Source organism: Citrus sinensis, chromosome 6 (genome assembly GCF_022201045.2).
Source record: "Citrus sinensis cultivar Valencia sweet orange chromosome 6, DVS_A1.0, whole genome shotgun sequence".
In the NCBI taxonomy this organism is placed as follows: Eukaryota; Viridiplantae; Streptophyta; class Magnoliopsida; order Sapindales; family Rutaceae; genus Citrus; species Citrus sinensis.
In genome coordinates this window covers 14,280,693-14,296,896 of record NC_068561.1, presented here as the reverse complement: position 1 = coordinate 14,296,896, position 16,204 = coordinate 14,280,693, and the positions used below count along the sequence as shown (strand labels likewise).

At 29.9% G+C, this 16,204-nt stretch overlaps 1 protein-coding gene and 2 long non-coding RNA genes across 6 annotated transcripts; 2 read left to right on the top strand and 1 right to left on the bottom strand.

The window, feature by feature from the left end:
* The first annotated feature begins 3,797 nt into the window (after nucleotides 1-3,797).
* Nucleotides 3,798-6,809, top strand: LOC102619220 (transcription factor AS1). Of its 2 annotated transcripts, XM_006480766.4 has the most exons (3): nucleotides 3,798-4,101; nucleotides 5,106-5,191; nucleotides 5,444-6,809. In XM_006480766.4, exon 3 carries the CDS (start codon nucleotides 5,494-5,496, stop codon nucleotides 6,544-6,546), a length of 1,053 nt encoding a protein of 350 aa, XP_006480829.1. In that variant the 5' UTR covers nucleotides 3,798-4,101; nucleotides 5,106-5,191; nucleotides 5,444-5,493; the 3' UTR covers nucleotides 6,547-6,809. The 2 variants fall into 2 exon arrangements, with proteins under 2 accessions (XP_006480829.1, XP_006480828.1); XM_006480765.4 differs by lacking the exon at nucleotides 5,106-5,191 and having other exon boundaries at nucleotides 3,800-4,101.
* A 1,074-nt stretch (nucleotides 6,810-7,883) lies between these two features.
* Nucleotides 7,884-11,205, top strand: LOC112498598 (uncharacterized). Of its 3 annotated transcripts, none has more exons than XR_008055608.1 (5): nucleotides 7,884-8,253; nucleotides 9,349-9,471; nucleotides 10,241-10,314; nucleotides 10,837-10,904; nucleotides 11,019-11,205. It is a non-coding gene; the product is annotated as an uncharacterized LOC112498598 (long non-coding RNA). The 3 variants fall into 3 exon arrangements; XR_008055607.1 differs by having other exon boundaries at nucleotides 7,885-8,253; nucleotides 10,247-10,314; XR_003065923.2 differs by having other exon boundaries at nucleotides 7,887-8,253; nucleotides 10,247-10,314; nucleotides 10,837-10,866; nucleotides 11,019-11,172.
* Nucleotides 11,206-11,306: 101 nt separating this feature from the next.
* On the bottom strand, nucleotides 11,307-13,766 carry LOC107177403 (uncharacterized). Its single transcript, XR_001508488.3, has 2 exons — nucleotides 13,019-13,766; nucleotides 11,307-11,740 (listed from the first exon to the last, which is right to left on the bottom strand). It is a non-coding gene; the product is annotated as an uncharacterized LOC107177403 (long non-coding RNA).
* Nucleotides 13,767-16,204: the final 2,438 nt, after the last annotated feature.

Below are 16,204 nucleotides of genomic sequence, written 5' to 3'. Positions count from 1 at the left end.
TACGGATCCCGCGACATAATAATGACGGAGGGTGCGCACTTTAAGCGCTGAAATCGAGTAGTACGCCTCTTCTTCTCAAATTTGTATGCTTCATTAAAACAAATAAATCAACAAAGAGAGAAGTGGAAGTAGTAGTGTCAAATGTCTTTAAGCGAGGGTACACTTGAACTTGAGATACAGCGACTGTGTTGTGTATCTCTTACAGCCGCATTTTATTATTATTTTTAGGGAAATTTTTAACCTACTACTAAATAAATTAATATTTTACACTGCACACTAAAAACAAAATTATTTGTTACACCGCGTCCTTAATTCCATTAATTTTTCAGTTATTTATAATGACAAAAAGGCCCCTCTATATGAAAAAAAAATAAAATTTTTAGCTCATTTAATTTTTTTTAAAGTTTTTATTTCAATTACAATAAAAAAATTTCTTGTTACATGTACATTGTCACCACTATTATTTTTTCTTTAATTTTTTAAGATTTTTATTTCAATTGTAATAAAGAAAATTTCCATTAAAATTAAGTTAAGGAATAAACTTCTAATTTTACCCCTCCACCGTTAAATTTAACCGAGAAAATAACAGAATTGGGGGCACAACGTAACAAGTCAAATTTTTTGAAGATGCAGTGTAAAATATCAATTTATTTGAAGTAGGTTAAAAATTACCCTTATTTTTAATCGAGAATTTAAACGCCCACCAAAAACAATGATTTAAATTGGTAAATAGTAAAAATAATTATCATACAGCTACACTCATTTTAAGTAATATCAAACTGATCAATTTAAACTAGAAACCTATCAAAGACCCCTCAACTTTACATGGAAATAGTATTCTTTTTTTTTTTCATTAACATCGAAATATATTTAAAATATATGACTTCTATGCTAATGAGAATGACATTTAAATATATGTTAATAAAATTGATTATAGGTTAATTAAATCATTTTTGATTTTATATTAATTTTTTAATATTATAAATGAGTAGATTATTTCCCAACATTACATTATAAATTTTATGATATCTTGCACCAAAAAAAAAGTTATTGAAATTTTTTTTATGAATTTTTTGATAGTAAATTGCAGCCCGAATATCTAGACCCATATAATGAATAATTTTTTATTTCAAAATATTTGGAAAAAATCAATCTCATAACGTACATGGAGTGACCCAGACCTTTACCCACCAATACGAGGGCAATGTTTATCAAAATATTGAATAATCATCGAATGGTTATCTAGTTGACATAACAATATGTTATAATTACCCATAGCTATTATTGTTTTTATTATAATATTTATTAATACTAGTGACCAATACTAATATGTTATATGTATACTTAAAAATTATTTTTATATTAGACAAATATAAAGCGTCTAATGTTTGATTTTTTTTAAGCAATATTCACAAACAATCTCTTATGCAAATTAATTCACACAAACTTAATGGGAAGTTATTTACTTTATTTATTCTTTTATCTTATATTACTTTTACGGACATTTATTTACTATTTTCAATCACAACAATTTCTATAAACACTTATAATGGACACCTTTACATCTAATGTTAATCACAATTAAATTAATATCTATCACATTGTGGAATATGGATTCGAAGGAATGAAGAATTTAAATTGAAAATATGAAAATTTTAAAATTACCCTTGTCAATTTTCTATTGATTAGTTTGATTGTTATCATAGAGTATTTAAAATTTTATTTTATAATTTATATTATTGATAATCCTTTTTATGTTAATTAAAGTATTAAATACGAAAAAAATACAACAATTTACCGGTACACCGTCGGACTGCCGCTAGACTGTTGCTGCTGCTGCACAACTAGTGCCTGTAGCTTCACCATCGATGAAATGACAAATTTTTACGCCAAATAAATTTATCCATGATATTGCTCAGTAGTTTTTGAGCATTTCTGTGCAATTTATCGACCAAAATGAGGTGATCTTCAGGTTGTCAAGGGTTGTCGATAAATGATTCCAATCGCTTTGTTTTCATTTTTTTAAAAGTAAAATTTAAAATTCAAAACTAATTTAAGCAGATTAATGAAAATATTTTAATTAAACAAAACTTATTAAAAAGAAAATTAAATAAATTTTATTGGTTAAATTAATTGTAAAATAAAATTGTGTTAAAAAGTTTTAAACAAAAGATAATTAAAGTATAAATATAAGTATAATTTAAAATAATCAATTTATTAGTTGTTTATTTAATAGATTAAATTACATCAAAGCTTAGTTTTTCAATTAGGTGGAAATATTTGCACTTTAAAAATTATTTTGAACACACAGTTTTATAAAAAATTTGTATCACAAAAATGCCATTGGTTAATTTACCATTTGAGACAGTAAAAATAAATAATAACATTAGTAATAAATGGATAAAAAAATTTATGAGAATTGAAAAAATTATTATTGATATGATTGATCTATGATAATAAATAAGTACGGCTAATTCAAATTATAAAATGGACATAACATCCATAAAGATAAAAAAAAATTAATTATAAATAAAATTAAGTTTAAAAAATCTTCTAAAGTCAAGTGATTCAAAAAAAAAGTCTCAATAAAAATAGATTAATTAAGTTTTCTGTCAAAAAAAAAAAAGATTAACTAAGTTTGTACTCTTTGTATATTTATCATAATCTAAATAAAGATGAAAAAGATTGGAGATCATAATAATATTTTTCATTATTTTTAGGAAATTGATATTTTATAATATAAAAGGAGTTTCAAATATGTTTCACCCTCTCAATATTATTGTTATTTTTAAAATAAGAATAAAAAATTGAAACATCAACATAAAATGTTGAAATTTGACAAAAAAAAGGGGAAAACATGGAAACTAAAATTGATGGTTAATTAGTTAGAATTTTAGAGCGTATATATAAGAAAATTTAACTAAAACTAAAGACTTATTTATAATAGAATCTGACAAAAAAAATAAGAACATAAAACTCAAAACTAGTTGTGAATTAGTTAAAAATGTTAAATATAAAATGAAAAAGTTTAACCATAATTAGATACTTATCCATGATGTGGAATTTTAAAAGAAAAATAGAATTGAAACCCAAAATTGATCATTAAATTAGTTGAAACTTAAGTTTTATCTAAAACTAGAGAACGTATCTATAATATGGAAATTTGTTCAATAAATAAGAACATGAAACCCACAACTAGTGGTTAAGCTCGTTGGAATTTGACAAAAAATAGGAACATAAAATTCAATACTAGTGATTAATTAATTAGAGCATTAAAACCAAAAAAAGAGAAATTTTAACTAAAATTATAGGCTTATCTATAACGCTAGAATTTAATTAAAAAATAAAAATTTGAAACCTATATAAAACAAGTGATTGATTAGTTGAAATTTTGGAACTCATGAAGGAAAAAAATTTAACAAAAATAAGATGTTGATGGAACTAACTTGAAACAACCGCCCAACATATTGACATTTAACTAGAAGTATAAGAAATTGATTATTTTGAAATTTTGTTCACAATTTATCATATTATGTTTAAAATAAAATTTATGAAAATATTTTTGTACCATTCAACATTTTTTTATAATAATTATTTATATTTAATTTTATGTTTTGTTTAATAATTATTTAGGTAGTAAAAGCCGCTGCATGAGAGACGGCCGCTGCACTGGAGGATGGCCCGCGTATAAAGTTCCGGCTAAGCTGACGAAATAACATTCCCTAAACCACGTCATCTCTTATTTTTCCCCTTTTTTTTTTGGTGGCCTTTTCTTCCTTGCCATTCGCGTGCACTCTTTTTACTCCCCTTTGTCAGATTTCCTTGTTTTAATATTCACTCTTGTCTCATTGTCCGTTACACTGTTACCTCCTTAAAAAAAAAAAAAATTTTACTGGTTCTTATTTATTTGCATTTTGGTCCTGCCTTTATTGCCTACTCTGGGTTTTGTTTGTGCTCTACTTTTCCTGCTCTCAGCAGTTTCGTTTGTTTGTTTGTTTTTTCTTTCTTTCTCTCTTGCTTTCTGTTTCATTGAAGAAGCTAAGGTTGCCGGATGTGCAAAGAAGAACAAGTTGGGTTTTTTAACACTTGAAGTTAAGAAATGTAAGCTTTGTTTTTCTATAATGTTTCTTTGGTTTGTGATATACTGTTATATATAAGTTTTGTGCTTAAAGAATTCTTTTTTCTTTTTCGAAAAATGTCTATGTTTGGTTGCTAGAAAAATGTAAAAATTTTGAGATTCTTTTGGGTTTGATTCTCACCCATATTCGTGGTTGTTGTGTGATTATGGAAACTGGGCTTTTTTTTTTTTTTTTTTTTTCAGTTAGAGTAAAAAAGTCACATCTATCATTACTTTCAGGGAAAGCTTTTTTTTTTTCTACAAATTCTTACTTAATGCTTTTTATTTTTGATTTCGGATTTTTGATTTCTTTAAACAACTCTTTGGAAAAGTTGTCGTGATTTATGCATCATGGTGCTGTACCGTACCTGGATTTGATTATTACAAAATTCTTGAAAGCACGTGTTTTTTTTCTTGTGGGATTATTAATTAATTCAGCAACCAAAGATATTACTTTCGGGGTTTGTTAAATGTTACCAGTTTTTAGATCTAGCCCTGGAATCATGTTGTATGAAAGAGATCCTTTTTGCAATTCTGGAATGACCTCTTATCAGTTTGTTTCTGATTCGATGAAGTTGAGTTTAATTGATACCATGTTGTTTCGGTATATGGACCAATATTGATTCGAACATGTACAGAAAGTCATAATGCGCATCTGCATTTTCATTTACTGTCTCTAATCTATGTAGCCTTAATTTTGTGCTAGACTCTTTGAAACAGAGGATCTTCTTTCTCATCTGAACTTGTTTCTAAATTTCCTTCTATGGCTTTGGTGGATTTTAAGTTTCTTATTGGATTAGTTGGAATTTTAATATTAAACTCGAGCCAATTGCTTGACGTGCTGTTTTGTCGCAGTGTGACGAAAATAGTTTATTTCTCTACATCATTTGTTACTTGTTTTAACAATTTGATTGAAAGATAACTAGCATTTGAGGCTGTTCTGGTGTTGCTGATTAACTTTCTGCATGTTTGTTCACAAATGATTGAGGTCTGAGAATCATTTCTCAGCTGTAATGGAGATCATTTGACTAGGTACAGGGAGCATGGCATGGCATTTGTCCCTTCAATTTTAAGGTTTTACGTCTTGGCTGGATCCTTTTTCTCATTAAGGAGTCCATTGCAAAAATAATATTGTTTGTTCATTTAGCTTATTACACATTAACATTTTGTTACTTCTCTTTCTGTTTTTCACTGCTACTAAGTTAATTGTATTCGATTGTTGGGTGAACTTATTTTCTTCAAGTCTTTTCTGTAGGGTTATGTATATATTAATGGTTGTAGACTACTCACATAACAGTAATATCTTGATCTTTGACTATATTTCAGATACAGTATGAAGAATTTTACGCAATGGACAGTGTTGTTTACTCCTGGAAATGAAGGAGAGACAGCGTTGGAGAGCTGAAGAGGATGCTTTATTACGTGCATATGTGAAACAATATGGCCCGAAGGAGTGGAGTTTTGTATCACAGCGCATGAACACACCCCTAAACAGGGATGCAAAATCTTGCTTAGAAAGGTGGAAGAACTACCTCAAACCAGGCATCAAGAAAGGATCCCTTACTGACGAGGAGCAGAATCTTGTCATCCATCTCCAAGCAAAACACGGCAACAAGTGGAAGAAAATTGCAGCTGAAGTCCCCGGTCGAACTGCTAAGAGACTGGGCAAGTGGTGGGAAGTGTTCAAAGAGAAGCAGCAGAGAGAACAAAAGGATTCCATAAGAATAGTTGATCCAATTGATGAGCACAAGTACGATCAGATTCTAGAGACTTTTGCAGAGAAGCTAGTGAACAACCATTCATTTGTCATGGCCACTTCTAACGGAGGTTTTCTTCATACTGACCCAGCTACCCCTCCAAATCTGCTTCCCCCATGGCTTTCAAATTCGAGTTCCAATATCAGGCCACCATCTCCTTCTGTAACCCTGAGTCTTTCTCCCTCAACAGTTGCAGCAGCTCCTCCAATCCCATGGCTGCAGCCTGAGAGAGGGTCAGATAACACCCTTGTTCTAGGAAATATGCCGCCACATGGCTCTGTCCCTATATGTGGAGAGAACCTGCTGGTATCTGAGCTGATGGAGTGCTGTAGAGAGTTGGAAGAAGGGCACCGTGCTTGGGCAGCACATAAGAAAGAAGCAGCATGGAGATTGAGAAGGGTAGAGTTGCAGCTGGAATCAGAGAAAGCATGCCGGAGGAGGGAGAAAATGGAGGAGATAGAGGCTAAGATGAAAGCTCTTAGGGATGAGCAGAGGGCTACTTTGGATAGGATCGAAGCAGAATACAGGGAACAGATTGCTGGACTAAGAAGGGATGCTGAAGCCAAGGAGCAGAAACTGGCTGAGCAATGGTCTGCAAAGCACTTGCGTCTTACCAAGTTTCTTGAGCAGATGGGGTGCAGGCCGAGGCTCTCTGAGTCCAATGGCCGTTGAGGACATCAGTAATACACAATTGGCAATGCTGTACGTGGTCTGGCCTTTTGGTTTGAATTTTGTGTCGTTAAAGTAATCTTCTATGTCTGAACAGGTTCCCACTGGCAGTATGCCTGGAATTCTGCTATAGATATTTATCTATAATTACTGTAATGGTGTTTACTACTTGCTTGAACTGGTTGAAATGCAAGCTCGATGGTGTTACCTAAACCTGTTCTATTTTGCCTTCTACTGCAAGAAATATACAGGTAGCGTCATGAATATATTGCCAATTTCCTTATTATTATTATTTTTGTTTTAAAATTCAGTTATTATTATTTTTGCTTTAAAATGCAATTCTCTTCTGTGAATTAATTAGAAAACCATTAGTCCAATTCATCAGCTTTAGCTAGGTTTTGATTGGAATGCTGTAGTGACTCTAGTTATCTTGTTCCGGCAGAGATATGAATTGCTAAGAGTCTGCTTTTCGGTTTAGAATCATTCAAAAGATTTTATTTTATTTGAGAAAAGCTTTTACCCAGATGGTCCAGTGACCTTCTTTACTTTCATTCATCCTAACTCGTGGATCTGGGGCTCTTTAGCTTTCTGTATGCCTCAGAATTTAAGTAGAGGCAAAGAACAGCTACATTATTAAGATTAGGGAACATTCTTAAGAGGAGGAAAATGGTCGTGAAAATCCTTAAATTTTTAATATATGAATATAGTAATTAAAAAATTGATTTAAAAATATTTTTAATAAATATAAATATAATAATTTATCTAGTATATTAAAATAATATTAAATATTTAAAAATTTTAAATATGTAAATTATTATATTTATTTTAATAATATATTGTATTTATTATAAAGATTTTTCTATAATTCTTTGGGTTAAATAGATCGTAATAAAATATATGATGTATTAATAATATTAATATTATTATATTACATAATATCTAAAATAATTTAAAATTTAATATTATGTTTCTATTTATTATAAAATATTATTTAATAAAATAAATATATATGCAACAAATTGTTGGATATTTTACAACAAATTATTAAATAATATTATTAATAAAGTTCTTTTTCTTAATATTATTATTAATCAAGTTCATAATATTATTTTAAAATTGTAATAATATATTATTTATATAATAAGAAAAAGATTATTATAATATATATGCCGAGAAGCTTCAACAACATTTGTAAAATATTATAATTATTAAAATATTATTATTAATCAAGTTCTTTTTCTTTGGTTTATATTTGCATGTATGGTATACAATATTTAGTTGAGTGCTACTAAATAGCCATAAGGAAGAAAGGACAACAGAAACGGTGGCATGTGCTACTGTTTCATGCGTCCTTCTCTGTTCTCTCTCCTTTTGTGACCCATAACAACTATTAGGCAAAACCCTAACATGTTAGAGGGATCCCAACTATTAAAGCAAATATATAAAAGAATGAGCCAAAAGTAATGCAAATAAATAAATAAAAAAGCGCCCATTTAGTAGCATTCTTATCACCAAGCACGAACGTGATATCTGCATTTGTCCTTCTCTCCTTTGCTTTACTATACGTTCGCAAGTATGTAGCTAGCTACTGGTGTCTACTTGATTGTGCCTCCATTCTCGGTGCCGACGACTAGATCTGCATTCAGGGCCGACGACCACACTAACAAGAGAGGCATCTTTGCAGATGATGAAATTGTTGCTAGTTACTTGGTAACTTTGTCTCTCCTATCGTATTCAAATAAAATTAGTTTCTGGATATGATTTATTTAAATTGTTAGATTTTTTTTTTAAATTTAAGTCGTTAGAAAGTAATGGATAAAATTTTTACTGGACAAAAATCTTATAAAAATTTTTAATTACTTATTCTTAATACAAATGTCAATTATTTTTTAGAAATTGAGAATTTAGAAAATGAGCATCCATTTGAAGAGTTACAAGAAATAGGAGCCAACAATACAGTTGAAAATATGCAATAAAAAAAATGAGTAAACTCTTGGGTTGTTATTTGATAGTTATAAAGAAATGTTTGCATTTTACAAAGCCTATCGTAAACAAGAGGGGTTTCTCGCGAAAGTGCATACTATTAAGAAAAGGGAGTGATGGAATAAATTTACTAATACGTTGAAGTTGAAACTTAAATGTAAAAGGTTGTGATGCTAAAATTGGAGATTGTCTAAATAAAAATAAAGATGGAAAATGGGTTCTTTGAATTTTAAACCTTCAACACAACTATGGATTGAGTAAAAAAAGAGCTAGGTAATTCCCTTGCAACCATAGAATTAGTGCAAGTGCAAAAAAGCGAATTGAAATGAATGATTGTATAGAAATTAAAATTGCCCAAAATTTTAATTTTACCGTTGTTGAAGCCGCGCGGCATGAAAATGTCTCATTCTTATAAAAAAAAACAATTGTAGAAATCGTGTTGACAAAGCAAGGCAATTACAACTTGGAGAAAAAGATACTTACCGATTTTAAAGTACTTCCAGAAAAAGCAAGTAGAATGTAAAGGCTTTTTTCAGCATTGATTTGGATGAACAGAATCAATTAAAGAATGTATTTTGGGCAAAAGTTCAAGGAGTAGGGTAGCTTATAAATATTCTGGAAATGTCATCACATTTGACATTACATATCTTATCAAAAAGTATGACATGTTATTCGCTCCCTTTGTCGAAGTTAATTATCATGGCCAATTTACTTTGTTAGGATGCAGATTGATTTCACATGAGGATGCAAAAATATTTATGTGGTTATTTGAGGTGTGGCTATCATATATGTCTGATTCTCCTCCCCTTGGTATCATTACAGACCAAGACAAACCAATGCAAAAGGAAATTGAAAATATTTTTCTTACCACTAGGCATCGATGGTGTTTATGGCATATAATGAAGAAGATACCTGAGAAGTTAGGGGCTTTTAAAGAAAGTGAAGGTATTATTTCTTTGTTGTTTTCGGTAGTTTATGATTCGCTGAGCTCTACTGCATTTGAGGAAGCTTGGCATGACATGTTTACATAATATGATTTATGAGATAATGATTGGTTAAATGATTTATACAATAAAAGGCATCATTGGGTTTCATGCTATTTGAAAGACGATTTTGGGCAAGAATGTCAACAATCCAGCGAAGTAGAAGTATGTATGCATTTTTTGATGGTTTAGTTGACTCCAAAATAAATTTAAAGCAGTTTGTGAAATAATATGAAAATGCATTGAGAAGGAAAACTAAATTAGAATAGCAAGCAGATTCCAAGTGTTTCAGTAAAAGAACTATATGTGTAACAAAATATGAGATGGAGAAGCAAGTTGAAAAGGAGTACACCATTTTCAAATTTAAAGAATTCAAACAATAATTAACTGTACTGATGTGTTGTGATATATTGGATTATGTGGAGATCAATATATAAAATCATTTAATCATATAGGTAAAGAAAATAATATTTGAGATTATTTCTGAAGAAGTTGAGTGTGAAGTTAGCTATATCTGTGCAAGGTTTCAGTTTAGGGGGATTCATTGCAGATATGCCCTTGATGTATTAATACGTAACTCCTACTGAATTACTTCTAAAAATATACATTTTATCAAGGTGTAGGAATATATGTGAGGAGATGTTATAGTAGGGTGAAAGTTAGTTATGGTATGCAGAATTTGTCCATACATTAAGAAAGATATGACAAGATATTTACTACTTTCACTGAAGTTGCAGATATGACAAGTTGTAGCAACAACAAGCAAATTCATTGTGGATGTGTGGAAAAAACTATTACTGGCAAAGTAAGTTGTAAGAGCAACAATGTTGAAATTGTAATGAATGATCCAGTAATGACACATCATAAAGACCGTTCACCTTATCTAAAGAAATAATCTTCAATTCTTAAGAAATCTGCACAAAAGAACAAGGCTGCATAAAAAAAAAGGCGTGTTTTAATGAGAATACACTTTTTTTTTTAATTTCATTTGTTTTTAGTTTAATTGTCTTTCATAATTTTTCAAGATTTATAAGAAAATGCTTCATCGCGTTATCATGTGTCTAATAAAATCTAAACATAAGAGAGCAACATTGCCATGATAAATTTTGTGAATTTATATTTTAATTTTTTTTTATTTTGAGGATACGTAACTAAGTATAAGGTTGAGTATATGGAGGCATATGGAGACATTAGAAGAAAGAAGTATTGTTCATGGAAATCTCAACCAAATGACACTATAGGCTACTACAATATGAGAATTAAATTTTTTAAGTATCAGTTTTAAAATTTTAATATGGATCTTACATATATTTTATTATTTGATTAGGTACCTCTATATCATCCCAAATTGGTGGAGGTAATATTTATTAGTCATTTCCTTATTATTGCCATACAGTAAGTTGCTGTTAACAATGTGTTAATTTATACTTATATTTTAATATTTTTGAAATGTAATATGATGTTTATTCTTGTGTATTATAGTAATCAGTCCCACTATATGCTTTGCAGTCTTATTATTCCTCTCCTTTGATGACCTATGAAGGATCTCAAAATGGGAATTTCAAACAATTACTACATCAACATTGTAATGAAGATAAGGATCAATGTGACTGATGTTTAACTTGTATTTTGTTAAGTCTTTTTTCTCTATCATTTTTTTAAATTTGGTTTTAAATTTTTGAAATTGTAGTGATGGATTAATGAAAAATGTTATTTTTGTAATGACATAAATCATTGATGGTTTGAGGGCTATAAATATAGTCGCAATTTTAGATAAAGAACTTATGACACAAATCATAATGGAAATAGCAATCATTTTATTTATACACAACAAGGGGTACAATCTTTTCATTTATGCAAAATATAGATTGCAATCATTATTCCTAAAGTATAACATACAATGGATAAAATAGGCAGAATACTACAATCATTTCCGGTTTTATCAATTTGTACAGATTTGTCACATGTAAGCACTTAAGTTTGCACCCCTTTTTTCATATGTTTCCATGATAGATTTTGTAGTTTCTAACGTATTAGGTCTCTTTGGCAGTTTTTCATACATTTGTTTATACTCATTGTATGTTGTTTTAGCATCCAATAAAGATTCATAAGATTGATAAACATTACTTCTGAATCCATTTACTTGCTTTTGGCATTCAGGCCAAGTATCATATATGCTCGACTTTCATCCTTTGAAAGCAACATAGTAGGTTTGAGTAGGCATTTGGTTTCTGCATTAAAAAAAAAAATTAAAATCAAATAGTATGCAACAAACCAAAATAGATATATTAATTGATATTTGCACTCCTAATCATAAACAATAACATCAGTAAAAACATGTAACATATATGGAAAATGCAAAACTGATGTATTACATTGTAAGAAGTAACTTGATAGGAATGTGGAACTAAGGAGTGAGATAGAACATGATCGTAGCCCATAAAGATTAAAGCCAGAGCATGTATAAAACAAATCATCATAAATTATTTCTTATTATGTATAAATTTAAAGAGCTGGATAGTCACATATTCTTCTATTTCTAATCATTTGGAAATTTAATATGAACTTGTTATTTATTTTATTCACAACATTTAAATTAAACATGTTACAAGTAATGGAATCTACACAGTAAAGGGAAGATGGGTTGATTGTCATGCAAAACTACCTTACAATTGCAACATGTGAACACTATCAAACTTAAAGTTATAAAAATTCATAGACCCATGCATCCGATTTTCTCAAATTCATTATCACGTGATTTGAACATTTCAATGAAAACAAAATTAAAAAAAAGATATTGCATATGTTAGTAATAAGACCCATATTTCATGACAAATCTAGTATACAAATCAATTATTGATCAAGGAAGTTAAAAGAAGGAGTGTGGTCTGTTGTGGAAAGAAGAACAAAGAAGAGAAAGAGGATTTGCAAAGCACACCTACAATTTATTGCTTTATTAAAGCCTCCCTAATTTCATCAAATAATGGATCAGTAGGATCAAGAATGTAAGTACGGCACCATCGAGGATTACCATCTATAGTGTTGTAAAAATAGTGTTCCTATAGGAACAAGAAAATTGAAAACTTAAGTTATGGATAAACCATATATGGAAAAGGGAAAAACACCAACAAGGGAATAAAGAACAAATCTCCATATGATCTAGTTTGACGCATCATAAATGATGAAAATAAATCAACATAATAATAATTGATGTCCATCTAAGTCATACATTTTAACACGGATATTCTGTTTGAAGACTGTATGAAATAATACAATAGTAAGATGAATTATATTTATAAATCAAGAAAAATGAAATACCGGTCTCCAAGTTCGGTAATATTTACTAAAGGAAAAATATTATTTAACTATATATCAGATTTTACTTAACTATTTATACCTCAATGATTCCAAAAATTATCATAAATCAGAGAATTTAAATTTTTTATTTTTAATTATTTGACAAAAGATTGATTATGTTCGAGTGAGAGAGAAAGAGAGTTAAATGGGACCTTTGGCTATGATAGTTTTGGCATGGTGACTGTGGCTCTATTGGCTACGTGATGCATTGGCATGGTGGTAGTGGCTCTATTGGCTCCATTATAGGTTGGTGTGGTAGTGGTAGCTCTGTTGACGGCAAGGTTGTGGCTTTTGTTCTTTTTTTTTTTTTTTCTATTTTGGATAAGAGATCGTTAGCCCTCTGATCGGAAAATGGTCGGTTTTCTTTTCAATAGAACGAATGTGGATGTACAGAGCTTTGGGCGGTGGCTCTGGTAAATGGAGAGGATAATGTTTAGCGATAAGAAGAGATTTCCTTATTTTTTGCGTTCTTTTTCAATTATTATTTTGATATTTCTCGTGGGCCAAACAGAAGAAAGAGAAGGATGCATGGAACAGCAACACATGCTGCCATTTCTGTCGTCTTCTTTCTTCCTTTTGGCTAGTTAGCATTTTCCTATTTAGTTAGGTAAGTTGTATTTTTTTTGTTTATAGATTTTTTCAAGTGGAGAAGCATTCATTGAATTGACACGAGATGTTGGAAAGAGAAATAGACTTGTTATTGCGATAAACAAATCTTATGTAACTGTAAATAGTAGAAAACTAAGGATAATTTTCACATGTGAAGGAGTGGTGCTTACATGCATAGACATCCTTGAGGTCACAAGTCAAAACAGCTAAAGGCAACCCGAGCAAAGAAACGTAAGTGTCCATTTAAACTAGAAGGTCAAAAAATGACAAATACTAATGACTGGGCATTGATAGTGATATATGGGCTCCATAACCATTCTGCTACACATTATCTTTAAGGTCAGTCATTTGTTAGTAGTTTTCTAATCTTAATAAAGTGTAGAGCAATTTATTGGTTAATATGTCGAAGAACAATGTCAGACCAATAGATACATTCTATGTTTTAAATAATAGAAATTTGCATAATGCAACTACAGCACAAACAATCTAAAAAAATTAAAATATAAGGTGAAAGAATAAGTTGGGCGTTCGTAAATGCAACTTAGTCATGAGAAAATCGGCTAAGTACTAATATATTGAGTGGCATAGAAGTGATATCGATTCAGACTGTATTGGATATTTATTTTTAACACACCCCTCTACAATAGAATTATTGCGAGCTTTCTCGCGAGCAGCTTTCTCGATTGCACTTGCACATACAAAATCAATAGATATAATTTGCTATTGCCAGAGATAGTTGGTGTTACATTAACTGACTTGAAATTTTCAGTTTGCTGCGTATATCTTGAATTAGAGCTGGAGGATAACTATATCTAGGTATTGGAGAGACTGAAGTGTTATTATGAAAGAGAATAAGTTAAAAAGTGTTATTGTGATAAATAGAAGTCTAGCTTTAATGAATGCTAAAAAAAAAAAAAAAAAAAAAATTCCAAGTGCAAGCACCCTTCTTTGTAGATAGCAAGCATAAAAAAAATGTATTGACTAATTGTAAGAATTTATTTGAATCTACCAGTGGTATATGCATTAGAGGAAGATTTTATACAACAGTTAAATGTACGGAGACATGAGAGTAACTTTACTGAAAACAAGGAATGAAAATATCACCACGCACTTACTTTATATGAATTTTATTTTTGGCCACCTTAGATTTCATATAATTTTGTTATGACCTATTAAACTTTATAGTTCATCTATTATAATCTCACTATTGACTACTCACCTCTTCAATTTCGTAAATCTTATGTCATCACTATGTCAAATTTATGGTTTCATTTTGGTCCATTCAAACTAAAATAATGGTTCTGACACTCGTCCTACATAATTGCTTGAGATGGCCAATGGGTTGTGTTGTGCCGGTCCGACCTATCAAAAAAAGACCCATGTGTGCTTATTCTCGTGTTGTGCCATGCCCACTATGTGTTTTATGCCGTACTTATATTTTTTTTATTTAGGCCCAACCCAGCACACGTGCCGTGCCCACACATGTCATGCCGTGGGCCGTGCCTAAAAAAAAAAAACCCAATAGGCTTTTTTTTTATTTTTTTAAGAGCTCATCCCAAGTTGTTGGTGTATTTTTTCAAGTTTTTGTACTTTTGTAGGTTCATGTGCTTTTATTCAAATTTGATAAAATAAAATATTCAGAACTCAAGTCAATATTCAATACTAATAAACTAATAATAGTAAGAGAATGCAATATTAATTATTAAGTTTGACCATATGGTATTATAATTCTTTTTTAATACTTAACAACAACAATAATAATAAATTTTTCTTAAGGGTTAACTTAATTGTTAACTTGAACTTATATAGAGTCATAAATTATAGTTCATAATAATATTAATAGATATTTATAAATCGGAATATTTATAATTTTACTTATTAAAATCATAACATCAATTATTTATTCAATAAATTATAAACATAAATCAATTATAGTATTTTTTAATGAAGAATTAAATGAATTTAGAAAAATTGCACTAATAAAATATATTAAAAAATTCAATTTCAAGTTATTTATAAAATTATAAAATTTTAAGTTTATTTTCATTAAAAAATTAAATGTGCTTATTGCGAGTTTTTTCTCGTGCAATTCTTTAGTCCATCTCTAATCGTGCTGTGTTTTTAAGGCTGTGTGCCTAAAATTCTAAGCTTGGCCCAACCCATGCGCGTACCGTACCATGCCGCATGCCCCACTAAAACGTGCTCATATCGTGCCATACTGTACGGACTTGTATCGTACCCATATCGTGTCATGTACCGTTCGGCCCATTGACCATATCTAATATTTGCCTACTCAGACTTAACAATTAACAGTGTTCAGATAGCCGTACAGGAGGTGGCAGGCCAAATGAATCGTCTTTCCTTTAGATGATTTTGTTGTTCGGTTTCTAAATTTACGAAGAAATCTGAATTAGAGCAGAGCTTTCCACACCCCTTCAAAATCCTTATAAAGCCTCATTTTTTGTATTTATAGTTATGTTGTCACACAAAATTACACAAGAAAATTATGAATTTAGCCAAAAAAAATTATTTTTTTTCACCTGCAAACTATAAACCTTCCCATCTTTAAAACCTAATTTGGTAAATAATTAAATTTTGAAATAAACTCAAAATAATTTCGAGACTATCAAGTTATAAATTACCTAATTTTATTATCAAAAAGTATGTTTAGAATTTAATTAACTGTATTATTGTAACTTCAGCAAATGTAGGTGTTATAAAAATAACTA

Bases quoted from the DNA above. Each gene is read 5' to 3' on its own strand.
- LOC102619220 (XM_006480766.4), top strand. From the start codon at position 5,494: ATGAAGGAGAGACAGCGTTGGAGAGCTGAAGAGGATGCTTTATTACGT.